We start from the raw sequence: 27,903 nt of genomic DNA on the forward strand, positions 1-27,903 counted from the left end.
ACTCCCAGGGACCCAAGCGCCGGGGGCCTGGCAGGGTGGGAGTCTGCATGGCGAGGAGCGGGGGTCGTCTGGAAAAGCTAGGGCGCAGCAACCGGGGTGAAGGGAAAAACGGGGCTTGTTGAGGGGCAGCGGGGAAGAAGAGGACACCCAGAAGGCGGCGGCGAGCTGAGTTGGGGAGGGCAACCCGAGAAGCGGAGGGGCTGGGGCGGGGCCGGGGCGGGGTGCGCGGGGTGGTGGGCGGGGCCGCCTGCGTCACGCGGCGTGGGCGGGGCCGCAGGGGGTTGTCCGCCCGCGGCACGCACAGCAGCCGCAGCCACCTCGCGCCTGGTCCCGCGGTCGCAGCTCGAGCCGCAGCCTTTGCGCCGTCTCCTCAGCCCCTCTCTTCGTGGGTCGGTCCTTCCGGCACACGGGCTCCAGCCGCGCCCGCAGCCGCCCTCCAAGCCCTTCAGGCCGCCCCGGTCTCCTCGCCCGGCCCGACCCAGCCCGTGAAGATGGTGGACCGCGAGCAACTGGTGCAGAAAGCCCGGCTGGCGGAGCAGGCGGAGCGCTACGACGACATGGCCGCGGCCATGAAGAACGTGAGTTTCTCCTCCCCCCCACCGCCGCCTCGCCCCAGCCCCTTTGCAGACGCGGGCTTTCGCGGGGTCGACTTGAGGACTAGTCGCCCATCGCTCCTGCAGGTTGGCCGCCCCAGAGGGGGCTGGGGAGGGTCCTGAGAGCGCTGAGGACCGGGTGTGACGCGGCCTCTCCCCGAGCGTTCCCCAGGGCCGGCGGCGCTGCCGCTTCGGCGCTCCCCACGCGCCCGCGCTGGGGCGGGGTCTTGCAGGGCTGGTCTCGGGAGCGGGGTCTCTGGCCGCTGCGCCTCCGGGTCTGCTGGGGACCTGAGCAGGGGTCGTGCGCATCCTTTGTGCCCCACTTCCCCTCCTCCCAGCCTGGCCGTGTGGGGGCGGGGGACCGCATGGATGCGGTTCCTCTTTTCTCCCTGATGTCTGGGCGGCGCCTTTCCCATTCACTCAGCAGGTCTCCCGGTTTTCTAATACTCCCCCCCTCCCCAAATCTTCCCACTGCCTCTCCAGACAGATCCTTTAGGACCTCCCCGGGAAAAACGTAGGCTGTCCTGAAAACCTGGGCTGTATGGTGCAAAATCGAAACCTCCTTGCTCACGTTTTTCTTAACAAAAGGCTCCTCTTTCTGCATGCCCCAAAGCAAGTCCTCTTGCTTTTAGGAAGGGGGAACGTTTGTCTCGCTAGCGTTTTCATTGATTGTTCTCAATATGTCATCTCCATGTTTTCCTACGGCTTTCGTATTGAAAAGTGTTGGTATTGTCTTTAAAACAAAGGTGAATTTAGCTGACTGGTTCAGTTTGTGACATATGCTTTCTTTTTTAAATATAGGCACACATCTGTCGAAATTCCTATAAGTTGAAAAAATATTCTCTGATCTGATATTGCAAACAAAGCGGTGGTGGGAGGCAGTATCAAGTCATTCCAGAAGATTCTGCATTTGTCGTATTGCAGAGAGCCTAGACTGGGTGGAGGCTGGGAGGAGTTATTTTAAAGGGGAAAAAGTCTTCTTTTTTTTTTTTTTAATTTGTTTTGTTAGATGCATCTGAAGCTTTAAAAAAAAACTAGCGCATCCTCAATGCTGATGAAAAGAGAATACTGATCTCCAGTTGTCGCATTTTGCAGATTCCTGCTTGTATTGCACCATTTTGTCAGTAACACTATATTCATCTAATGGGTGGTCAACCAGTTTGATATTAGAGGATGGGGGAAGTATTGAGCATTATTAAATGAAACGTAAAATTATCTAATGATTTCGGTCTCCCACTATTTTCACATCTAACTTCCTGCCTTATGTAACAAAGGTTTTAAAACGCATCTCCAGTGTGCAGCGGATGGAGGAGTGTACCTTGCCTGTTAAAACCTTTTTAATGAAGCAGTATAGGTATTACAGATTAATTCTTGAATAACTTTACTGGTTCACAGAAGATGACAATGATGATGCCTGTGTATTTAAGCCAGCTACATTAACAAAGAAGATTTTTATCTCATTAAGGAAGAGAATTGATTCTGAAATTTGGAGTACTGCTGTATTAATATTATTGCCACAGTTGCTGTCTTTAAAGCTCAAATGATGTAAGTTGCACTTTAGCAGATATCAATATCTTTAGTTCACATTACTTAGACTCTTCTAATTTTTCCATATTTCTAGTTTCACAGGAAAGCGAGTGACCTCGCTCCTATATCCATAGCAACCCAGTGATGTCACACACAATGACACAGAGGCTGCAATGCACCTAATGGGTTGGTAGGGAGTATGCAGATGGCATTTGTCCAAGGTAATGCAGAAATTAGCAGATAAGCCAGGTGGAATTGAGCATTTTATCTTCCACCGGATGAGAATTGGTTCCCCAAATAAGAATTTCATTATCCTTAGACGTGCAAATCAGGGACGTCTAGCTATGCCTGTTCACCTTCCTATTTGTAGTTTTCTCAAAAGTTTATAAGATACAGTCGTGTTTTTAAACATTTGTCTCACTATTAAAATTGGGCAATGAAGGAATAAAGATAGAAGTTTTAAACAAGAATATGTTTATGCTCATAGTGCAGGGATGAGCTGTATACATGGGTTTATTGCAAATTATTAACTCGGCAGGTTTTAATAAAAAACCTTAAAAAATTATGACTTCCTACTGGGGCATTTTCAGTAAATGTTAGGGAATGAGAATCCATTACAGAACAGTTTAGCTTGGGATTTGGAAAAGTTGTCTTTTGCTTTGTTTATGTTTCTGCTCCTTAACTGAGTGTGGAGGAAAAAACAGTTTATAAAATATAGCAGACCTTTTCCAAATCTGTTTACCATGATTTTGAGGAATTAGGCTTACCTCTGATCTGCATTTTCCTCATCTGTAAAATGGGTCAACACCTGCTTGAAAAAGTTGTGAGGATTAAATAAAAAATATAGTAGGTGCTTAAGAAAAGGTAACTATTTATAAAACTTTGTTTCTTCCTTTGTTTATAAAAATCATCTCGGGCCTCCCTGGTGGCGCAGTGGTTGAGAGTCCGCCTGCCGATGCAGGGGATACGGGTTCGTGCCCCGGTCTGGGAGGATCCCATGTGCCGCGGGGCGGCTGGGCCCGTGAGCCATGGCCTCTGGGCCTGCGCGTCCGGAGCCTGTGCTCCGCAACGGGAGAGGCCGCAACAGTGAGAGGCCCGCATACCGCAAAAAGAAAAAAAAAAAAAAAAAAAAAAAAAAAATCATCTCATCAGAGAATTTGGAAAGTACAGGAAGATACAAAGAAAACACTCAGTCCTACCACTTGAGTTCTCTTCTAAGGCTGAAGTCATCCAGATGCTAGCGTGATTAAAGTTATTTGCATTGGATGAAGTTACCCTAGTAGTAAAGAGTTAGGACCTGTCATAGTTGTAGGTGGGTGACCAGGATAGAGATAAAATGGTGTATTCTGGGAAGGAGGAAAGAAGGAAGTTTAGTCTTTTAAGACACATGTGTAGGCTTGTATCTAAAAAGAGCAAACACCTAGATGTTTCCTACTTGTTAGACAATACTGACTTGTTCTTTGGATTTTAATAGCCTCTTGAGAAGTTAATATTCTAAGTAGGCTACTGGTACTTTCCTGGGGCGGGGGGCAGAAAATGTTCTGGGCTACTAACTTTGTTGAAGTTACTGGGTTAAGCAATTTAACTCGGGTGTGTTAGGGGGCATTAGTGGCAAAAGGCTATCTTAATTATATAAAAAAGTCTTCGTAGTGGAATCGATATACTTAAAAAGTTTTTACAATGTTAAATATTCTGTTTTTCCTACTAGCTCTTCCAGGAGGCTAGATCAATAGCCATTATCACTAATGGAGTAATGACACCTCTGTAGACTCTTCAGAGGTGGAGTTCTGCCAGCCATTATTATAATCAAAGTCATGTGGTTTCAGTTGTTCTCTTTGGGGTGGAAAGAATACAGATGACAGTTTGCTTTTTTTTTTTTTTTTTTTTGCGTTACGCGGGCCTCTCACTGTTGTGGCCTCTCCCCTTGCAGAGCGCAGGCTCCGGATGCACAGGCTCAGCGGCCATGGCTCACGGGCCTAGCCGCTCCGCGGCATGTGGGATCCTCCCGGACCGGGGCACGAACCCGTGTCCCCTGTATCGGCAGGCGGACTCTCAACCACTGCGCCACCAGGGAAGCCCCGACAGTTTGCTTTTTATGTTAACCTTCACAGTAACTGAAATGACTCTTAAGTGCCTTTTCTAATTATTTAAACAATTTCATATGTATCTTTTGGATTATATTAAGATAAAAGATGTTGCTGAATGTGCATCCTCATTACAGTTCTTTGGATTAACTGCAGACCCTGGGGAGGATTTCATCCCCTAGTACTTGGAGGAAGCCTTATTTATTTATTAAACCAAGCTCTAAATTATTAAAAAGTGGAGGAAATGATTTTGTTTTTATTGAGGTAAAAGTCACAACATAAACTAACCATTTTCATGTGTACAATGAAGTACATTCACAATGATGTGCAGCCATCACCTCTAGAAAAAATAGGAAAATGATATTTTTAAAAAGTGATGATGGTCTGGCTATAGCTGGCTGGATTTCAGCACATTACTGATTCAGGAATGTGTCAATAATGCAGGGCTCACAGCCAGTGGTAATCAGTATCCCTTTCTCTTTGTTTTCTAACATCTGAACCTTTCAGCATAAATTGAAAAGGGGACTTATTTTGGCTAGATTTGTATTTCCACTTAAAAAGTTACAGAGCTTAAAAACTGTACGTTGCTCACACAAATTAATAAGAACAATTTACCTGAAATCGGAGCAAACTGTTAACTATTTGGAGATTATAGGAATTCTGCTGGTGTTCTTATTATCCCTCATTTTCCACCCCAAGACTGACTTTGTTAGACACACTTGCCCTGCTGTGTGGCGCCGGTTCCTGCAGTGCTGAGAGTGGTGAGCTATTCAAGCATGGGCTTCTTGTAAATAAGATGTTAAATACATTGTTTTGGTGTTTCTGAGGCTGCCAGGAACAACTTCTTGTCTCCAGTATCACCAGCCCTAACAGTTTTATCTGGCAGGGCATCTGATTCTTTTCTGTATTCCTACCAGATTCCATGAGATGTGGAAAAAAAGAAGCAAAGACCACTTTATATGTTTAATAGTCAAAGGGGAAAAATCGCATATAAACCATTGTCTTTTGTCGTGTCTTCTAAGCTCTGTTTGTTAGAGCTTGACCAGATATTCGAGACTATAATTATAGGGAACCTATATTTGTTGTCTTTCTAGGCTATAAAGGCTATCAACATGAGCTGCCTTATGGCCTTTCCTCTCATAATCATTTTTCTGCTGTCTTCCCCAAATTCCATGTTAGGTATTACCTATCATTTGGTTTAGTACCAGACCATATTATCTTGCTTTAGACTGGCACTTGAAATTTTGATTTTACTAATTGATGAATTTGAGTCATAAAAAAAAGTTACATGAAAAGTGATCAACAAAAATTCCCAAAAGAAAGCTTTAATTTTAAGATAAATGGTTAAATTTATTTGGTTCCATGATTTTGCAGAAACAATAAAAATTTGTAAATCTTGTAAGACTTTGCATGAGTCTTTTTTTCTTCCTTTTAAAAGAACTCGTGAAGTCCAAACCAAATTTTCATCAGCATATCACTTATAAGAGTGTCCCACAGAGGTAGATTTTTCTTTATCTAAGTTGAATACTGTTTATGTGGTGCATAGCATTAGTTGCATTATGAATTAGTAGATAGAAATGAGAGTGTTCTTACATATATAGATTTTTAATATGACTTTTTTTTTTTTTTTTTTTTTTTTGCAATACGCGGGCCTCTCACTGCTGTGGCCTCTCCCGCCGCGGAGCGCAGGCTCCGGACGCGCAGGCTCAGCGGCCATGGCTCACGGGCCCAGCAGCTCCGCGGCCCGGACCGGGGCACGAACCCGTGTCCCCTGCATCGGCAGGCGGACTCAACCACTGCGCCACCAGGGAAGCCCTAATATGACATTTTTTTAAAATTCCAAATAAACTCATTGGTCTTAGCCTTTTAATCTTGGAAGCGATACCTTATTTTTGGAGAGGTGTAAAGCCAAACTTGGTGAGTAGGACCCAGGTGGAGTGTCAGCTTTTCCCTCTTAATAATTCTTTTGCTAGAACAGGGGTGCCAGAGCTGGGGATATGACAGTGACAACAGTGGGCAGCTGAACATGTGATGACAGTAGTGCGAGAGGAATCCCTCATCCACCCTCCCCCACCGCCGAGTATGAAGAGCAGCTGTGGTGGTGTGAGAAGTGAGAGAAGGCAAAGAGGTAACAAGAGGAAGGCTTTGAAAAATGAAGGTTTGTTTTGAAGAGAGAGATCATTTAAAACTTCTTTAGCTTTCTGAAAGGAGTTATTAATATGGCACTTAAGCTACCATATTCAAATGTAGGAAGATGTAGGAAACAAAGTTTCCAAGATGTAGGAAACAAAGTTGCTTGTGGTGCCGGTACTTTAAGGATGTAGAAAAAAGCTTAAAATATTTTTGACTGAATTGTTTCAATTCAGTACTATTCAGTTCAACACAGTGCTCCTTTTGTATGGGTCTAACATGAAATAGTGAATGAGTATGTCTTTGCAGCCCAGCATGGATAGTCGCCATGCAAACAATCCCATACTCCCGCCAGGACATTCTTACATGAGGGCCTGCCTGGCGTGGCTAGACCCGGTGGATAGATGTTATTTTCAAATCATACTCCACTCTTCACATATGACTCACCTCTGGTCTTTCTAACTACATCTGTGTAGTAAAAATAGAGACTTCAAGTTTAGACACTAGATTTTTTTTCTAGTAGTTTGAAAATGACCCAATGCGTGAGGATAAGGAGAAATAACAAGATAGGGTAAGAAGAGCATTCCGCAGACAAGGAAAGCTGGTGGGGACAAGTGAGTAGGGAAGAAAAATTTTAGAATATCTTGATTTTGAGATGCTCTGATCTAAGGGACTCTGGTTTTTGGAAGGCTGTCATCAGTGGGACAGACCACTGATGACAAAAATGTCTGGCCTTTAGGACACTAGAAAAATGACAAGTATCACCATAATAGTTCCCTATGCAGGGATATTTCCATCATGTCTTTCTACAGGGTTTTGTACCTTGCTTTTTCCCCTTGATATTTCAAGGATGTTTTCTTCTGTTATCAGTATTTTCAGTGGCTGAACAATCCTGTGGGTGTGTCATAATTTAATTTTTATTTAGCATTTAGGCCATTTCCAAATTTATAAATAATATTGCCATGAATATCTTTGTGGCTAAAGCTTTCAACACAGATTGTATATTAGGACAGAGACCCAAAAGTGGAATTTTTGAAAGAATTGCTAAGAATTTTTAAGGAACTTGAAACCATCACTAGTACTGGTATGTATCTCAAAAGTTTTGGAAGATGTAATTGTTTGGATAGATAGTACATACACATGGTTCAAAGTTCAAGGATACCCTACTGCCCTTCCTGCTCCAGAAAGAGAAAATGAGGTTAAACAGGGGAATGTTTAACTGCAAGCTTATTTGTGGCAAGCCTCTCTTCTGCTTTCTTGTGGTTGGAATGAGTACCTTTTTAAAAAAATTTTAAAAAACAAAACCAAAAAAACTAATGTGGTAACTTTCAAGTATATGCAAAATAAAGATAATAGCATGATATAACCCCATATAACCAGTTTCACCATTTGTCAGCATGTTGGCCAATCTTCTATCTATATACTTTACTACTGTTCTGGTCCCCTTGGTATTTACCATCTTGCAAGATGGTTTTTTATTGACCTAAAATTACGCCTTATTTCTCACAAATGCTCCAGTTACCAGCAAGATCTCTTTATATTCAGATTTGGCAACCTCAAAGCAACCTCTTGCTTAAAGCATTTAATCCAGGTGGCAGATAATTTTTTCCTTGATTTTAAGAGGAGTGTTTCTCTTCAGTTGACATCCAAGTGCTGCTTCCCATCAGCCTTTGCTCATGAGGAGGAGGAAAGGCTGGATGTGCCACGAGTTGGGAGAGGAAAGATGGTGCTGTGTCAGGTAGGTTTAGAGAAGGGTTTTATTGTTACTGGACTGTTCTTTTTTTTTTTTTTTTTTTTGCAGTACGTGGGCCTCTCACTGCTGTGGCCTCTCCCGCTGCGGAGCACAGGCTCCGGATGCGCAGGCTCAGCGGCCATGGCTCACGGGCCCAGCCGCTCCGCGGCATGTGGGATCCTCCCGGACCGGGGCACGAACCCACGTCCCCTGCATCGGCAGGCGGACTCTCAACCACTGCGCCACCAGGGAAGCCCATGGACTGTTCGTTTTTACTGCCTTTTTTGGGAAAGGGACAACAAAGGCTGATATCTTTTGTCAGTTCTGGCTTTTATCACCAATCCGATAGAAGTGCTAAAACCCAGTTGATTTGTTGAGGGCGATGTGGATAAACAAGTTTCGCTTTTGTTCGGTTTTGTTGCTTGCCAGGCATTTAAAAAAAATCATTTTTGCCTTAAAGTCATCATGGTACTGGTTGTAGGTATGAGTAGGTAGGTAGGTAGGTAGGTAGGTAGATATGTACATACACTAGCTGTCTGGGACCAGACGCCTTGGATTTGAATTCCATGCTCAGAAGTATGGAGTTGACTAGTTTAATGATATCAGTAATTTAGGTGAGTATACTTCCGTTTTATTTTTTTACCATTCGAAGGTCCTGCAGAAAAAGGCTAGATTTTTGGAACCGTTTATTGAGGAAGAGAAAACACCATGGTAAACTTCAAACAGCTATAGTAGTGAATTGAACTTTAAAATTGCATAAAATATATTTCTATTAACATTACTTATTTAGAACTCTGTCTAGCATATAGATTCTCAAAAACATTGAGTGAATTATAGCTAGTTCTTATTTTGGATTTATGGTACTCTTGCATTTTGATCATGTTTTTCTCTTCATAATCTGGCTGGCTGTATAAATACATATATATTTTTTAATGAAGGATGATTAAGGCTAGCTTTTTAGCAAGTGTTTACATCTGTTGTGAAAATCACATCAGTACTATAATTTACTAAGCTGTTATGGCATAGCATTACCCTGAAATGTTGATGAGTTAAACTACACATCTGGACCACAGTGGAAAACCTAGTGTACTTTTGGGTATGACGTTTTTCACATCTGTTCTATAGACTTCTGCACTGACTATAATATTTTTGGGAAGATAAGATTTTAAGTTACACACTCTCAGATTAAAATATTGCAATATAGTTGGACATTTACTGTCACTTGGGAAGCATCTTTCTATACTTTTCCCATTTAATTTGATAACAGTTTTATAAAGTGATGGTCCCATTTTACAGTTTAAGTAATTTGCTTATTAAGGCTTGAGTTAAAAGTATTTTTTTTCCCTAAATCTCGGCCTCTTTTATTTTTCATTTTATTTTATTTATTATTTTTTTTTCGGCCTCTTTTAAAAAGTTTTTTAGTTTTCAAAAAGGAGTCATAGGTGAAGTGTATACATGGATACTGGTAATCTTTTAGCTATTGTCTCAATGATCTGTTTTCATTAATTTTAGTCAATGTTCCATTGTTTGTAGAAGCTTTGAAATTCCTTCAAACTGCTGTATATTTAATATTTTTCCATTTGGTTGTCCTTGAGAGGGTTGTTATATAATCCAGGTTTTTAATACAGAACAGACTTCTTTAGGACAGCCCTAAGATGAAATACTCAATATGAGTGTCATCTTTCTTTTAGAAAATATTTGGTCCCATGATTGTGGTGTGTTTTAAATACGATTTAACAGAGGAGAACTTGCAGTTTTTAGCATAAAGAGGTAAGTACCATGGTTTTGCCATTGGAGTCTTACAGGGATTGCCAAGAAGTGAAAGGATGCCACTCAAACTGAATGGAAGAGTATACCTCACTTGAAAGAAATGGGAGGAAGCTGCGACTTTTTTGTACATCAAAGATAATATGGTCTTGTGTGGAATTCACAAACTGGAATGTGGAAACATGTTTTGAGGGGATTTAAGTGAAGATCAAAGGGAAAAAAGAATGTTAGCTTGAATATTTTGTAGATGTTCTAGGCAGTGGAAGAAGTGAATGGTACTGATCCAGAGTTCACACAGGGAAGGTAGAGTTGTGAAGGGATTATTGAACGTCTGTGGGAACATTCCACACACAGAAAGTGAAGGTCAGCCCAGTGCTGTGGTATCAGGACACTGAAGTCACCCTGAGCATCAGGGGAGGTTTCCTAGAGAAATGATAGCAGAGCAGTGAGGGGTGGATGTTGAGGGGAGGGGAAAGGCTGGAGGAAGGAGTGTCCAGGCAGAGGGAATAGCATTGTTTAGTTGCAGAATGTACAGGGAGCAGAATCTGTTGCATGATTGATCCAGTCACTATTGGTTGCACTGAGAGAATGTTAGGAAATGAGTCCAGAGAGGTCAGTAGGGGCAGGGCCAGTTCATGAAGGGCCTTGTGGAGTTTGGGTTTTTTTCTTAGGCTTTGGAGAGTCACTGAGGGATTTCAGGCAGAAGAGGATCATTATCCGATTTTTGGTTTGGAGGGAACCTTGGCCGCATGTGGAAGTCGAAGAGGGAGGACAGTGTGGCAGAGGGACAAGACTGACTAGTATTGCAGGGTCTGCTCTGAAGGTATGAGGACCAGGACATGGACAGTGACGGCAGATTTGAGAGAGAGAATTTGATGGCTGGAGATAGGAGGAGGAAGGAGAAATGATGGAGAAGATCAAGTCAGTTGCCGTCATGCTGTGTTTGAGGAAACATTTAAGTGGCAGTAAATGGAAGCATCATGGCTACAAGTTAATTCATGAAAAGCTCTTAAAATGGCCTGGCACAGGTTAAGCACTCAGTTTTACTTATTATTCATTAAGTAAATAAATACTTATTTAGGAACCACTAATGGCCAGGTTCTAGTCTCAGACCTGGAGGATATAATATCCCCTGACCTCACAGAACTAACATTCTAGTGGGAGTCTCCTACCAGGCATAATAAGGTCACCTAGGCAAAATTGAGAGTTGAAGTCAAAATGAACCCTGGGGAATCCCACTTCAGTAGTAACTGGAATGAGGAAGAAAAGACTAAGTAGATGGTGATAGAAAACCAAGAAAGAAAGCTAACAAAGTGGACAAGAGTGTCAAGAAAGGGGGATTAGTCCGCAGTGTTAGATCCCTTACGAATTAAGATTAAGACATAAGAGAACATGGGATATGTAAGGTAGGAAGACAGTTGATGACGGTGGTAATGGGGTGAGGAGTGAATGAAAGGTGAAGAAATGGTAACAAGTATAGGCTAATTTTCAGAAACTTGATTTTGAAGGAAACGTGATTAAAAGGCATCGTTTATTTTAAACCTCAGCTTGGACTACATGTTAATGGGAAGGTACAGGAAAGAGAGTGACTGATGGGAATATCTTGAGAGGGAAGAAGCATCTTGTTTGCATACAGGGAGGAGGCGGCAGTGGTAGGGGCAGTTGTTTGTCAAGTAAAGGCCTTTGGCCACTTCCCTTTGAAGAGGCAGTAGTGAGCAAGGGTTGCCAGGCAGTGAGTGCTAAGGGCCCGGCTGAGGTTAAAAAAGCCTTAATTTGTAGTGACTACAATCTAGTTTTTTTTTGGTCTCTCCCTCTCCCCTACCCCGCCCCATATTTTGGGTGTAAGAGTAGAAAGCAGGCTGGGTGGTTCTATTGATTGAGGATTTGTGTGTTTTAGAGATGGTATAGCAGAAGAACAAGGCACAGGAATGTTGATATTAATGCAAAAATAATTGAATTTGATGGATCTTGATGAACCTTACAAGGAGAAAATAAAACCTAATGGAAAGAGGCTGAGAAAAATGGAGAGGGCTCAAGAGCAAGTCTAGTAGGTGGAAGTGAGGACTGGTAACATTGAAGGATAGGTAGGAGTTTGGTTTTATTATTTTTTACTTGTTTTGGCTGTGCCGCACAGCTTGCAGGATCTCAGTTCCCCAACCAGGGATTGAACCCAGGCCACGGCAGTGAAAGCTCCAAGTCCTCACCACTAGACCACCAGGGAACTCTTCCCTTCTTAAAAAATTTTTTGTTTTGCTTGTTTCTTTTTGCTTTATTTATTTTTAAAATTTATTTGTTTATCTTGGCCGCACCTCTTAGTTCCCTGACCAGTGAAATCGCCGAGTCCTAACCAGTGGACTGCCCAGGGACTCGCAGGAGTTTGATTTTAAAAGTGAATGGTTGGGGGTGGGGCGGGGGGGATAAATGAGGAGTTTGGGATTAACGTATGCACACTACATAAAATAATCAACAAGGACCTACTCAATACCCTGTAATAACCTGTATGGGAAGAGACTTTAGAGAATGGATACATGTGTATGTCTGAGTCACTTTGCTGTACGCCTGGAACTAACACAGCACTGTAAATCAACTATACTCCAATATAAAATAAAAATTAAAAAATGAATGGTTGTGAGTGAGGTTAAAGGTGTGGTTTGGGGATAAGTTGTCAGAATCAATGAGATAACTGAACTGTTGTTTAGAATTAATTTGAGGGAGTAGCCTTGGATAAGGAGGTAGGGCCAGAGGTCTGGATACAGGTAAACAATCCCAAAGAAAGTGAACATGGGGCTTCCCTGGTGGTGCAGTGGTTGAGAGTCCGCCTGCCGATGCAGGGGACACGGGTTTGTGCCCCGGTCCGGGAGGATCCCACGTGCCGCGGAGCGGCTGGGCCCGTGAGCCATGGCCGCTGGGCCTGCGCGTCCGGAGCCCGTGCTCCACAGCGGGAGAGGCCACAGCAGTGAGAGGCCCGCGTACCGCAAAAAAAAAAGAAGAAAGAAAGTGAACATGACATTGATTCCAGGAGAAATTTTAGAAGCAGAGAAAAGGCATGAAAGAGAAGATGATTGTGAGGGAATCAGTATGGGCTTATATAAGAACCTGCATAACTAATTTTGATTTAACTAATTTTTATTTATTTATTTATTTATTTATTTTTTTGCGGTACGCGGGCCTCTCACTGTTGTGGCCTCTCCCGTTGCGGAGCACAGGCTCTGGATGTGCAGGCTCAGTGGCCATGGCTCACGGGCCTAGCCACTCTGCGGCATGTGGGATCTTCCCGGACCGGGGCACGAACCCATGTCCCCTGCATCGGCAGGCAGACTCTCAACCACTGCGCCACCAGGGAAGCCCCTAATTTTTATTTTTATTCTGTTTTTAAAACATATTTATTTATTTGGTTGCACCGGGTCTTAGTTGCGGCAGGCGGGCTCCTTAGTTGAGGCTCCAGTTAACTAATTTTTAGAATAGGGTTATTTGACTGCTAGCCAAGGGAGTGCTAGAGCAGAGTATATCTATTTCCTGATTTGTGAGGTTAAATGGTGAACTGCAGAGCTTTGGCATTTGTCCCGGTTGTTGAAAAGTGAGATCAGACTGGAGCAATGGGTGGAATCTCGGCTAATGAAGTGGCCTTGTTTTTGCTTCAGGTCCTGTACCTTGACCCTAAAATTCAACTGTTCGTTACGTTTGGTGCAGGTGGCACTTAACAATAGCCATCTTAATATTCGTTAAGTTTTTGTTTGTATCAAACTACCTAAAGCAAATATTTCTTGTTTATCACAGTTCTTTATACTGGCCAGGTAGTTTGGGTCTAGACTTGCTCCTGTGGGGCCAGAAGAACTACGAAGAGGCCAAGCCCTCTCATCTCCAGGTTAACCCAGGCTTCTTTGCCTGGGGAAGGTTCCCAGCAGCGAGCCCTGATTCACAAACACTCTTCAGGCCTTTGCTTACCTCATACTTGCTAATGTTCTACTAGCCAAAGCAAGTCTCATGATCAAGTTCAGATTATAGAGTTGGAGAAATATAGTTCTTGATGGAAGTTCTTGATGGAAGGAGCTGCAAAATCATTTAAAAGGAAGGAGATATACACAGGGTTGGAGGGAGTTATTAGGGCCATTTATGCAAACAGTCTGGGCTGGATACAGCCTATGTAGATTCATGTCACTTAAACATTCGGAAGTGACAGTTGAGGTGCTGTGGTTGATTCACTGATGAGTGAAGTGTGCTACCTGCCCTTAAGGACTTTAGTCCTTTTAGGGAAAAAAAAGGTATACAGTTAAACTACAAGGCATTAGATACAAGCAGTAAAATAACTGCAAGGTGAAAGTTACACACAGAGTAAGCAGTAGTTAGTTCTGCCTGAGGAATTTTCAGGCTTCAGGAAGTAAGTGTAGTATTTGAATTAGGGCTTAAAAGATGACATATAGAGAATTTTTCTTCATAGTTCTGGAAGTGCCTTTTAGGTGGTTGGAAAAGCATGATAGCAGAGGATTGTGTAATATGAGGAAGAGTGCGAGGCCTGGGTCTGGGTGTGGATGACTTGCAGCAGAGTTTTTCTACCTTGGCTCTATTGACATTTGGACCAGATTATCCTTTGCTCTTGTATGTGGCTGACCGGTGCGTTGTAGGATGTTCACCAGCATGCCTGGCCTCTGCCCGGTAGATAATATCTAAATAGAGCTGCTTTTAAAATGCAGTGTACCATAGGTTATACAGCGTTTTCAAATACACCCGCTTATTTACCTTCTTCCCCCTGCCCCCACCCCCCAAAGAAAAGCAGACCTGTGGTAAAACTAGCAGTTATAAATGTTAGTTCATTTGTGCTGAATTCAGAAAGTAGCCCGGCTAAAGTGTGAAGTGTTGTATTCTAAATAGCAGACTGAAGAGTACTGATAAAAGAGTGCTGGCAAATTTGGGGGGAAAGAGTCAGGATGATGAGGGGAGTTGTATCTAGATCATAGAAACAGTTAAGTAGAGAAGACCTAAGGGTATGAGGACTGTCTGTCTGAAGAAGTGATTCTGGCCCCAAGAAATAAATTTCTTAAGGCTAGCGACTGGCAGTTTTAGGGGAGATAAACTTGCTTTATATTGAAGTCAAGTACTTCTGATGTTACTCTCTAAAGGTGGATTTAGGCAGAATTCTCACAGGTGTCCAAGTAGAGGGTTGGAAGACCACCCAGCAGGGTCTGTAAGAGGGAGGGGAGCACTGCTTTGGTTCGTGTTTGTGTGTGGATTGTCTGTAATTTGAGAAGTTGTTGTTTTAGTATATTTCTCTCCTGCCTTTTTTCCCCGTAGTGGCAGAATTGAATTGCTTCATAATGAAGAATACCCATGGTAGGGAATGTAAAATTCTCCCTTTTCAAGTTTGCTTAACTATATCTGAGCAATAGAGATAACGCTCTCGTTCTCATTTTTGGCGAGGCTATTGAGAAATATTAACCTGTGTCAAACTACATAGTTCATTTGAAAGCACAAGAGGAGAATTAAATAAGAGGTAGAGGTTCATGCTCTATTATAGTGGGTTTTCTATGTAAGAGCCCACATGTTATGAAGCATGAAGTATTTGGAATTCTGAACTTGTCAAACAAATAAGCTAATTAACTATTGACATGTGTGAAAGTGCTGTAGAGACTATGGCATAGTGCAGCAGTTTTATTTTTATAGCTTTTTTGAGATATAGTTCACATACCATACAATTCACCCATTTGAAGTGTACAGTTCACTGGTTTTTAGTGTGTTCAGAGTTTTGTAACCATCACTAGTATCAAAATAGAGAACACTGTCACCTCCCCAGAAGAAACCCTGTACCCATTAGCAAGCAGTCACTGCCCTCTGCCCTGCCTCCCCTCCCCCCACCCCCACACACAAAAAGAGCTCTGAGCAACCACTAATCTATTTTCTGTTTTATAGATTTGCCTGCTTGGGACATTTCATGTAACTGGAATCATAATATGTGGTCATTGGTGATAGGCTTCTTTCACTAGCCTAATATTTTCATTGTCATCTATGTGGTACCATGTATCAGAACTTCATTCCTTTTTATGCCTGAATAATATTCCATTGTATGGATAATGCTACATTTAATTTATCTTTTCATCTGTTGACATTTGGATTGTTTCCACTTTTTGGCTGTTTTAACTAATGCTGCTGGGAACATTTGTATGCAAGTTTTTGTGTGGATCTCATGTTTTCATTACTTTTGTATATACCTAGGAGTGGAATTGCTGAGTCACGTGGTAACTCAACATTTTGAGGAACATTGTTCTGCAGTTCTTAACCTAGAGAAATAGACCTGTGTGGATCCCATGCAATACTGAATCTTTGAGGGTTAGGGCTGCTAGGGAGAGTGTTTTACAAAAAGCTCCTCCTTGGTTAAGAACCAGTCATATAGTGGAAAACATGGGATTTTGAGCCATGAGATTTACATTCCATTCTTTGGCTCTGAGCTTTAATTTTCTAAATTCTAAAATGGAAACAACAATACTGAATCATAAAGGGTTATCTGGAGGGTCAAGGAGGAATTATAATTTTAGTGAAGAACTCATTTTTTTTTTTTTTTTGTGGTACGTGGGCCTCTCACTGTTGTGGCCTCTCCCGTTGCGGACTCTCCCGTTGCGGAGCACAGGCTCTGGACGCGCAGGCTCAGCGGCCATGGCTCGCGGGCCTAGCCGCTCCGCGGCATGTGGGATCTTCCCGGACCGGGGCACGAACCCATGTCCCCTGCATCGGCAGGCGGACTGTCAACCACTGCGCCACCAGGGAAGCCCAAGAACTCATTTTTGATACTACAAAAGTTATTTAGAAAAATACGGAATGGATGAATACTTCTTAACATTATAGAAGTATCTTTTAAACAAAGAGTTGGTATTTAAGAATGAAAACACTGGACGTATTTCATTAAATTCAAAGTGAAACAAAGATGCACATTATAAGCATTATTAATGTTGTCCTCGTCCTTGCAGTAGATGTGATACAGTATAAGAAATCTAACCACGGGAAAGGACAAGTGATATTTGGAAACCATAAAATTAGGTAGGGAGTAAACTGGAAAAATGTTAGAATTAGTTCAATGAAACAGGGCTGAAATCTATAGTATGTATTTCATATATCAGCCCTAATCTGTGTAAAGATATAATGAAAGATTTTTATGCAACTAAGTTTTGTTTTGTTTTTTAAGGTATTCTTGGTAGAAGTGAGGTGGCGAGCACAAAGCAGCAGATGTGGGTTTGAGTTATTTACATCAGTAAACTTGTTTACATAAAATTGCTGGCTTTGAGCTTTTTTTTTTTGAAAACTTGGTTTTCAAAATTGACTTTAAACTTTAATCGTGGATGTGATTAACTGGGTAAATTATGGAGAGGGTTTGAATAGGTACTACTGGTAACAGGGCAAAATTCAACCTCCTCAACCTTGACTGCCTCCCAGCCACTCTGTTTTCAGACCCTTCTAGAAATACAGTGAGAGCATACAAATCCCTTTTTAATGGCTACCTAGAACTCTGTTGTATGGATGTTTCATAATCTAGCCAGACTTCCATCGAGGACCATTTAGGTGGTTCCAGACTTTAGCTGCTACAAATGATGGCAGTGAATCAGTTTCTAGAAGTGGAATGGCAGAGTCAGAAGTTTTCTTAGTATTTGTAATTTTGATAGCTGTTCCCAATTGCCCTCCATAAAGTTTGTACCAATTTACGGTTTCCAACAATGGATGAGAGTACCTGTTTATCCACAGTATCAGCCTTCACAGTGAGTCATCAAAGTTTAAGTTTTGCCAGTCTGATTGGAGAAAAATTAGCATTTATAAAATGAATGAATTTGAGTACTCATATTTTCCTTTTTTTTTTTTCAGTTGTCCATTCCTTTTGCTCACTTTTCTATTACTGATTGGTCTTAAATGCCTTTTAGGAAGGTGTTTTTTGTTTTTGTTTTTGTTTTTTTGGCTGTGCCGCTGTGAGGCTTGTCGGATCTTAGTTCCCCAACCAGGGATCAAACCTGGACTCTTGGCAGTGAAAGCACGGAGTTCTGACCAGTGGACCACCAGGGAATTCCCTGCAATAGCATGTCTTAAAGTACATCTTTTTTTATTGGAGTTTAGTTAATTTACAATGTTGTGTTAGTTTCAAGTGTACAGTAAAGTGATTCAATTATACATATATATTTTTTTAGATTCTTTTCCATTATAGGTTATTACAAGATATTGAGTATAGTTCCCTGTGCTATACAGTACGTCCTTGTTGTAGAAAAGTACATATCTTAATTAAAAAGTACTTCATTGCTAAAAATTGCTAGCCGTCAGTCTGACAACACAGGGTTGCCACAAACCTTCAGTTTGTAAAAAAAAACTGCAGTATCTGTGAAGCTCAGTAAAACAAGGTACAGCCTTTATTAGAGAAACTAGCCCTTGCTCTGACATGTTGCAAGGTTTACATCATCAGAGACTCAGGGTGGGAGAAAGAGCACAGGATTTGAAACCAGAGGACCCGAGTTTGTGTCCCTGCCCTGCTGTGTGTTAGCAGCATGGTTTTTGGGGAAAAGTCTGTTGATTTCTCTGCATCACACTTGTAAAGTATAATGTCTACCTTGTTAGGGTAGTTGTGAAAAGAACATAGGATTTGGTGGCTGTCAGAAAAGCCCAGGTTCTCAGGAAGCTCTCCTCTCATCCATGAGACCTTGAGCTTGGCCCTGAATATGCCATGGAAGTTTCATTTTTCTTCTAGGATGTTCCTCTTCCTGGAATGTTTCCCTTCAGCACAGTTTTTATCCAGGGTCATTGCTGCTGGCTTTTATTTATTTATTTTTAAATTGGTAAATTTTTGTGTAGCCTTTTTTTTTTCTTTTTTTTAAATTTATTTATTTATTTTTGGCTGCATTGGGTCTTCGTTGCTGCACGCGGGCTTTCTCTAGTTGTGGCGAGCGGGGGCTATCCTTTGTTGCACTGCGCGGGCTTCTCATTGCCGTGGCTTCTCTTGTTGCAGAGCACGGGCTCTAGGCGCACAGGCTCAGTAGTTGTGGCACACGGGCTTAATTGCTCTGTGGCATGTGGGATCTTCCCGGACCAGGGCTCGAACCCATGTCCCCTGCATTGGCAGGCGGATTCTTAACCACTGCGCCACCAGGGAAGCCCCTTTGCTGGCTTCTAAAAGCCCAGGTGATGAGCTTTCCAGGCAGAGTTTGAATATGTGTTGAAGGTCCCCAAGACTTACCCCCATGTTCAGTGACCTGCCAGGACTCAGTGTATAGCTGTGCTCTTGGCTGTGATTTATTACAGTGAAAGGATGCAAAGCTAAATCAGCAGAGGGAAAAGGTGCTTGGGGCGAAGATCAGAGTAACCAGGTGCAAGTTTTCCAGAGTCTTCTCTCAGGGAACTCACACAGATTGCGTGTGTGAAATGTCTGCTGGGAATCTCATTAGAGACTCGGTACCCAAGGGGTTTTTTTTGTTTTGTTTTGGTTTTTTTGATGTTTAAAATGTTTATTGGTATTTTTTAATAGATCTTTATTGGAGTATAATTGCTTCACACTACTATGTTAGTTTCTGTTGTATAACAAAGTGAGTCAGCCATATGCATACATGTATCCCCATACCCCTTCCCTCTTGAGCCTCCCTCCCACCCTCCCTATCCCACCCCCCCATCTCACCCCCATCCATTGAGGGATACTCACAAAGGCACTTGCTGCCTAGCACATACTAAATTCAAGACTCCTAGAAGGAAAACAGGTGTTTAGCATAAACCACATTGTTTGGACAAACATTTTAGGGACAGTGAGCCATTCTTAATCGGGGATGGTGGGAACCCTTCCAAAATCTTAGTTCTCAGATTCTAGCTGAGGGTCAACTTTGCGAGCAGACCTTTCTAAAGATAGCAGTCTCAAGGCTGTTGTGTTAAGTCTTTTTTGCACAGACTGTACTTCAAGTTTAAGGCATTTTGCCCACATGTGCAAGACATGACTTCAGATTATTTTCAAAAATTTTAATTTGAGATTTAGCAGGTCATCTCTAGAATACATGACTAATTTTATGCAAGCAGAACAGTGTCACATTTACTTGCAGTGGGTTATTCTGCTGCCTGCACAGTATATAGATAACTGTCCATTACATGGACACTGATACTCATTTTGCACCTTGTCATGTTCTTCTTTTTGGTGTGGGGTGTTCATATATAGCAGTCACTGCATTTACCCGTTTTATGGCCTCTTGGCCCTTTCAGGTGATAGCACTCCTAGGACCAAAAATGCTTCATGGGGCCAAATGTTACACCTGGTGTCTGCTAACTCATTTTTTTAATAGACTGTTTTTTAGAGCAATTTTAGGTTCACGGCGGAAAGCACAGAGGGTCCCGTGTGCCCCCTGCCCCTCCCCACTGTCAGCATCCCAGCGTAGTATGCTTGTTACCATCAATGGACCTACACTGACTCACCATTAGTATTCAAGTCCGTAGTTTACATTGGGGTTTAGTCTTGGTATTGTACATTCTGTGCATTTTTACAAGTGTGTAATGACATGTATCCACCATTAGAGTATTGTACAGAATAGTTTCACTGCCCTAAGGATCCTTTTTTCTGCCTGTTCATCCCTCCTATCTTATTTTTTGGATGTGAACAGAATGTGAATTTGTTCTTTGTGGAGATTTTCAGCTTTCCTTAAGTCAGGGCGTCTTACTCACCACCATAAGTTATTGTACAAGATTCTGCTTGATAGAAATACATTTTGAGTAAAGTAAGCTTAATTCAAGTTTAATTTAAGGAGTTTAAACATTTGAAGTTGCACTCATTACAATTTAAGGTTCTCCATAGGTAAGTTGAAGACTTGTGAGTGACTTGGTGCTCCAAGACCACAGGGTCAGAAAGTCATCTAAATAGCTTTCCAGGAATCTCAAGGGTTGCTCCTCTTAGGTAGAGAAGATTTCTGTCCTCATCAGCTCTTAGGGGACGACAGTTGATAACTAATTAATATCTGATGCCTTAGCAGCTGGGATTTGGGGAGTTTTATTTCTTAAACTGTTGGTGAGAATAACAGATTTTTCTAACTTTTTGCTAACAGCTCTCTCTAACTCACTGAAAGAAATTTGAACTTGAGCTAGTATCATAGGAGTTGAGAAGAGAAATCTTAATTTTATTTTTAACCAGAACATAAAACTGGAGAATGTGCAAACTGTCCACATTTTCCAGTAGCCATGACAGTAAATTTTGGGGACCACATATACAAGTATTGCATTCTTAGAAACAGTTCAGTGACTGTTTTGAAAGACATTACCTTGCTTCCCAAATGATACATATCTCACATCTTCCTACACTGAATAGGCATTCTATCTTGGTTAAACCTTTTTTGAACACTATGTGGATACTTTTTTTGACCTTTTAAAAAAATTATCTTGACTTTTGAAACTAGTATGGTTGGGTTCTCTATTTTAATGTAAAAATCACAGATTATCTCTCATACAAGTCATTTTGATATTAAGGATTTAAAAAAATATTCTGATTTAAGGTTTTTAGAGAAATCGTAGTTCCTTTGAGCAGACTTTTTTTTTTTTTTTTAAGAGTTAAAGATTTTCCCCTCTAACATAGTTTTTCAGTGGCAGAGAACATCTGGGTATGTCCCAAATGTGGTTGAGTTACTGTATCTAAAGGTGATGTTGGCATTTCGTAATCTCCATGTTCCAGTTTGTCTGAGGCAACTGGACAAATTTTACATAAGCGCAAATGGCTACTTTTGGGCTCTTTAGCCCAACTTTTGCAGCAGGAGGAGACCTAACGGTATAGAGTACTGGTGAGGTAATTTGAGCTTTAAATAGTTGCTGGCTCTTGAAATAAGGATAGGATGATTTAGGGGAAAGGCCAGAACCCGATCTCAGTGGCCGTAGGCACCGCAGCTTCTTGCATTGGAGGCAGTTATCAGGTTACTCTAGAGGCGGCTAGTCTTCAGTATCTGCACATTCAGTGAACATGGGCTGGTGTCCTATGGTATGCGGGCCTTAGGCCTACAGAGGGCTCTCAGCCTGTTGGAAAGCCAGTCTGGGGAGTTATTCCAGGCTATATGATATTAAAGTTTGTGGAAAGGAAGTGATGTAAGGGAGCTAAGGACTAGAGAAGAGCATGAAATGGAGAAGAGATACTTGATACAGTATCTGTTATACATTAGTAGCATTGAGCAGAAGATAAACGAGATGATGTGAGAAATACAGAGGCCTCCTATGGCTAGACTTAAAGTGAAGGGACATTATTCAAGGTGTTCTCAAAAGTAATTGCTCAAGGGAATTTCCTGGCGGTCCAGTGGTTAGGACTCCGGGCTTTCACTGCCGAGGGTGTGGGTTCGGCCCCTGGTCAGGGAACTAAGATCCCGCAGGCACATGACTTGGCCAAATAAAAAAAGTAAATGCTCACATCTCTATAGCACTTTACTGTTGGGAGCACTTTATTATTCATCTGATACACCCTTATAATCTTACGAAAGAGGTAGAAATCTGTATGCAAACTGAGGCCCAGATAGATGAAATGGCTTGTCCCCAAGGTCACTTAGTAAATGGTGGGACTGGAAAGCCCCAGTCTTCTGGGTTATTTGCATATACGTCAGAAATGGACAGGAGTGACAGGGGCTGAGGGCTGGGAATAGTTTCTCCAAAGTCCAGAATATATGGAAAATTGGATGTGAGATGATAAGCCTCCTATTCGGGGGAAGCAGTGTTTCCACGGTGGGGGGGGGCGCACTCAGTAAAAAGCACCTCTCTGCTGGTTTCCTTCTGCTCTGAAGTCCAGTAGAACCAAAGCCCTGTTCCCCCACTCTGCATCTGTTTCCCCTAGGCCACCTCTGGCAGAGCTACTGTTGCTGTCTCGTGTTAGAGTGGAGAATCAGTAATGCATAGTAAAAGGTTAGCATAAGAAAAACCACTCAAAAACTTAGGAATTTGAGAGTGCGTTATTTGCTGGATGTTGTGAGAATTAGTAAGCAAAGCATATGAACTAATAAGTATGGTTTACATTCTGATTTGATTGTATCTGAGAGGAACTATTTTAATTACACAACCAGTTTCCTTAAGTATAATCCTCTCCCACCCCGACCTCTTCCTTGATAAAAGAGGAATACATACCAAATATAAATGATCCATACACAGGTAAGTCTCTTGGAATCCCAGCCCTTCCTCCCCCAGGTACTTTAGCTTATCTTTTTGGATTATATCCCAGTACCTTTCACATCTCTGAGTAATATAATGTTACATGGAGGCTGTGGTTGATCTACACAGGGAACAGAGAGTAGCCAGTTTAACTGGGGGTGGGAGGAGTAGAGCTGGGCAAGATCGCATAGAAGCCATGAGTATAACTTGGTTCTTGACAGTTGTCTAAGGGTTTTCCAGGCAGGAGCACTGGTAGTTGTTCTAGGCAGAGGCAGAAGAACAAAGGGCAGAAGTATGAAGGTTTTTGCAATTAACATGTTACCACTGGAGCGCAGGTACATGAGAGAATGAGGCGAGGAAAGCCTCTAGTCTGTTGTAAGTCATAGGAAAGAGCTCATGATCTGGGGTTTCTGATAATGCTGTTGACTTAGTATGTACCAGTTTAGATATGATAGTTAACCAGACAAATAAAAATGTGACCTCAGAATAGGAAAAAAAAGTAAGAGCTCAATCACTCCTTCTTGTAAAATTTTCTGTTTTATATGGTTGTCAGACACTTAGAGGTGTATGGCTCTGACATCACAGAAATCAGGTAATATAAATTAGTTTTAGTCACTTGATTTAAATTTCTTTATTATATGCAGTTGTTTGGTAGTCATAAAAATACACAACATTGGTGTGCCGTTGCTTTAGTGTCCTCAAGGCTCTTAGTGTTTGGGACGATGAAGACCTTCTAGCACAAGTGAAAGAAGCATTAATTCCTGTTGGCCACCTCAGCTCAGAAGTGCTTTGCTCACCTCTCCATTTTATTGCTGTTGTATTCAGACACTACAAACACATGTTCCCCAAGTTGCTAATATGTCAGTGATCAGAGTCAATCCCGTGCCCCCAATTTTGACTTCCTTTCTGGCGTTTGTAATTTTTATTATTTTAACATAAGAAAAGCTTCTTTGTTTCTCAAAAGTCAACTTGAAGTTAACTGACTATGTTCTCACCCGGTAGGCAAGATACTCTCACCCAAAATGGATGGGACTGACGTTTGGTAGACAGGGCAAGGTTAGGAAGAAGCTGTCATTCTTTTTTCTTAAAAAAACTGATGAGATATATAAGCCATCTACACTTAACATCCTTAGGATCAGTATGTATGTAATGTTGCATGAGAGACTTGTTGACCTTTTGTAATTTAGATCAAATTTCAACTTTACATCTAAGAGTTAGACTTGATAGTTCTTTCCTGGAACAGCTGTGTGATAATAAGCCTATGTGTCCTTCTCTAGGGAGAAAGCCGGGGTTCAGGCACCATTGAGCCAGTTGCAGTTTTTTCCCTTCTTTGTTGCTCCTTCCCGTTCCATCCCTCTTCCATATACCCACACAGCCTAACTTCTGTTTATTGATTACTTTAATCAGCTGGTAGATCTCTTTGTGTTTTAGTGGCATAAAGATATAATTAACCCAACTGACATCATCTGTACCATAACAGCTCTTTATTCTTTCCTCCTTAATAGGTGACAGAGCTGAATGAGCCACTGTCCAATGAAGAAAGAAACCTTCTCTCTGTGGCCTACAAGAATGTAGTTGGGGCACGCCGTTCTTCCTGGAGGGTCATTAGTAGCATTGAGCAGAAGACGTCTGCAGATGGTAATGAGAAGAAGATAGAGATGGTCCGTGCTTACCGTGAAAAAATAGAGAAGGAGTTGGAGGCCGTATGTCAGGATGTGCTGAGCCTGCTGGATAACTACCTGATCAAGAATTGCAGTGAGACCCAGTATGAGAGCAAAGTGTTTTACCTGAAGATGAAAGGGGACTATTACCGCTACCTGGCCGAAGTCGCCACTGGAGAGAAGAGGGCGACCGTCGTGGAGTCATCTGAGAAGGCCTACAGCGAAGCCCATGAGATCAGCAAGGAGCACATGCAGCCCACTCACCCCATTAGATTAGGCCTGGCCCTTAACTACTCCGTTTTCTACTATGAGATCCAGAACGCCCCAGAGCAAGCCTGCCACTTGGCCAAGACCGCTTTTGATGACGCCATTGCCGAGCTCGACACTCTCAACGAGGACTCCTACAAGGACTCCACGCTCATCATGCAGCTCCTCCGTGACAACCTCACGCTCTGGACAAGCGATCAGCAAGACGACGACGGTGGAGAAGGCAACAATTAAGGCCCCCAGGTGGACTGGCAGCACACGCTGATGCTACTACTGCAGTCTTTATTTTTTTCCCATGAGTTGGGGGTCGGGTGGGGGAGGGAAAGGGAGCGATGACCTTCCTAGGGAGAAACCCACGACCTGTCCTGTCTTTGATCGCCTCTTTGACATTTTTGCCAAAATACCACTAGTGGAAAGTCAGGCTAGCTGTGCTGGTATTGGAATAGCAGCCTCACACTGGCATATGGACTGTTCTGTAGATTAATGCAAGTGGAGCTGTCCTTAATTTAACTTATTGCTAGAAAATAGGGTTTTAAGATGAAAAGAAAACTTAAACGGAATAGCCCTCATTCAATAAGTTCTGTGGTTCCAGTAAGGATTTTTATGTACATATGCTCTTGTCTTTTAAGTTCTGGGTACTTGCTAGCTCATCTGTTTTAGCTGTGCATTTTGTTTTTCAGGGTGTACTCTACCAGACATGGAATAGTTAAAATCCCAAGCTGATAGACTTAGAACATAAGGTATATTTATCCTTGTGGTTTAGGCCTTGCCAGTTTTCAGAAGTTTCTGATTAGTTGACAGTATTAACACTAAATTGCAGTTTACAGTACTTCTACATTACAGCCATATGTGACATCAAGCCACTGATTGTGCGTTTTTCTTATTTTGGCTTTTACATCCTTATTCAGCCTCATCCAGGTTGGTTTTGCTGTTATCTGTCTCCTAGGCCAAAAGGCTTGCCTGAGGAGAATCAAAGCTACCTTAGGTTTTGTTTAATAGGTGCTTGACAGATGGCTGTGGGGTTTTTGTCCTTCTTTCTTCTTAACTTAAATCCACCACAAAAATGAGTAATCACTCTAGTAGACACGTTAACCACCACACGAATAGAGAAACTTCAGGTCTGTACGTCATTTGTTGTGCTGATGTTTCCAGAGAAATCCTGGTTCTCTTCAGCTGCCGTAGCTCCTTCCTCAGGGACTGCACCGCTGTCTCCCTCCTCACCTGAGTCTTCCCTGCTGTGCCTCGTGCCCAGGGCATGCACTCGGGCGGGTTGAAAAGCTGCTGGGTCGTAGAAGTTGGCGGTCGTTTGGAGAAAGTTTGTGGTGCAGTGTGTGAAAATTCAGGTGCTAGGAGCTTACTGGTAGAAAAATCCTGAAGGAAGAGCTCTATTCATAAACGTTCTGTCCAATTTCAGGAGCCTCGTGTGTCAGTTTTTCCTCCCTGAAAACACTCCTTCCCCAAATAATCGTTGTAGGAAAATAAACTAAAATCATTATCAGATAATAAATACTTAACTCCTATTTGACCAAAACTTTTTCTATGTATTTTTTTTTCTTTTTAATGAAAGCATGGAAGTTGGAAATTCATTTGTGCCATCTGTACACGTTTTAGAATTGAAGGAAACCACGATGCAATTTCCACAAGTTTGTTTCAGTTAGCCTTAGGTCCTTGGCTCTCATTTTGGATAAGTCTTAACACACGACCTGTTGCATGGGCATTCGGCCTTTTTTATAAAGTCAGTAACAGCGTGAACTGCTGAGATAGGTAATGACGCCAGACTTGTTTGTTTCTTTGTTTTATTCAGGCAGGGAGAGGATGAGTAGTAATTGAGGAAAACCTGACAGTTGCTTTTGCTAAAACCAGAATGGCTCTTCCAGTTGTGAAATGCACGTGTTGACCAGGATCCAGGTGACAGTGAAGATAGAAGAGTGTGACGATGCTCTGTAATGTGGCAGTTACTAGAAGAGTATGACGATGCTCTGTAATGTGGCACAGTTACCCAGCATGACTTTCCTTAGAAGGCCCCCTCCATATGCTAGAGCGGAAGTCCCAACTAACCAAACCTACCAGAAGAACTAACAGGAGAGAGCTTTATAGCTTCTGTGCCCTAACAAGGGCCTAGGGTCAATGCCACGGATGGGAACAGATTTGCGGGGGTGGGGGTGGAGTTGGTGGGGTTTTCCTTAATTTAATCTTCATGTCCAGTGAGCAGTGTTGTATCCTTTCTTGTAGCATTTGGAAATGATTTACTGGAATTACAAAACCTATTTTTCTTTTAAATTTCAGCTTTGGCTCTGGCTGCTTTTTAGAATAATGCAAGATAAAACCATATCTGAGGGCTACAAATGAAGGAGGGAATGGGAGACTTGATGTTTAAGCAGCTTGAATGGTTTCTTTTCTTTTCTTTATTTTTAAAGAAATGCACTTGCCTATGATGCTGTCTCTCCAGTGAAATGATTACTCCTCCATTACTCTATTGATACAATATTGTGCATGCTAGTGTTGTATTTCTATACAGTAGCTTGAAATTTATTAACTTATACTGTAGGTGTTGCGTATTCCTATGACAAAATTAAGTCTTCAAATTTTTTAAAGTTTTTTTAATTTAATTTTTCCTTTTGGGGGTAAAGTTTGCTCTACCAAATAGTGATCGTAACAAATTGATCTGTTTTGGATGTTGCTATAGTGACATGCAGTTATATATTTTGTTTTTAAGGGTTGGGGGGGAAGCAAAAGAAACACCAGTGTTAGCTTAATCTTAATGTCTGGTGTTTGTCATGGTGAAATTATAACTATTACAGTGTAGGAGAACAACGAATATGTTCTCTGAATGAGCCTTTGTGCTTTTTGTCATGTTATGCAGTGAACTATTTTTAAGGTCTAATCAGTGATTATTTTTCCAACTCCGTGTTTCTCTAAGGAATTATTTCACACACGGACCATTCTTAGCAGTTTTCCTCAGTGATGGAATATCATGAATGTGAGTCATTATGTAGCTGTCGTACATTGAGCAAATAAACTTACAGATCTGATGTCAGTGC

The 27,903-nt window shown here is 42.0% G+C and overlaps 1 protein-coding gene across 1 annotated transcript; it reads left to right on the forward strand.

Moving 5' to 3' along the window:
• The first annotated feature begins 285 nt into the window (after positions 1 to 285).
• Positions 286 to 27,894, forward strand: YWHAG (tyrosine 3-monooxygenase/tryptophan 5-monooxygenase activation protein gamma). The gene is made up of 2 exons (XM_081255511.1): positions 286 to 578; positions 24,440 to 27,894. The coding sequence occupies exons 1-2, from the start codon at positions 492 to 494 to the stop codon at positions 25,094 to 25,096; spliced, it is 744 nt and encodes a 247-aa protein (XP_081111637.1). The 5' UTR covers positions 286 to 491; the 3' UTR covers positions 25,097 to 27,894.
• The last annotated feature ends 9 nt before the right edge of the window (positions 27,895 to 27,903 follow it).

The sequence above is a fragment of the Mesoplodon bidens genome (assembly GCF_964165515.1).
Source record: "Mesoplodon bidens genome assembly, chromosome: 15".
Lineage (NCBI taxonomy): Eukaryota > Metazoa > Chordata > Mammalia > Artiodactyla > Ziphiidae > Mesoplodon > Mesoplodon bidens.

Excerpts from the sequence above, each read along its gene's own strand:
- YWHAG (XM_081255511.1), top strand. The coding sequence starts at position 492 with ATGGTGGACCGCGAGCAACTGGTGCAGAAAGCCCGGCTGGCGGAGCAG. Across the intron at positions 579-24,439 it reads TGGCCGCGGCCATGAAGAAC|GTGACAGAGCTGAATGAGCC; the intron begins GTGAGTTTCTCC and ends CCTCCTTAATAG.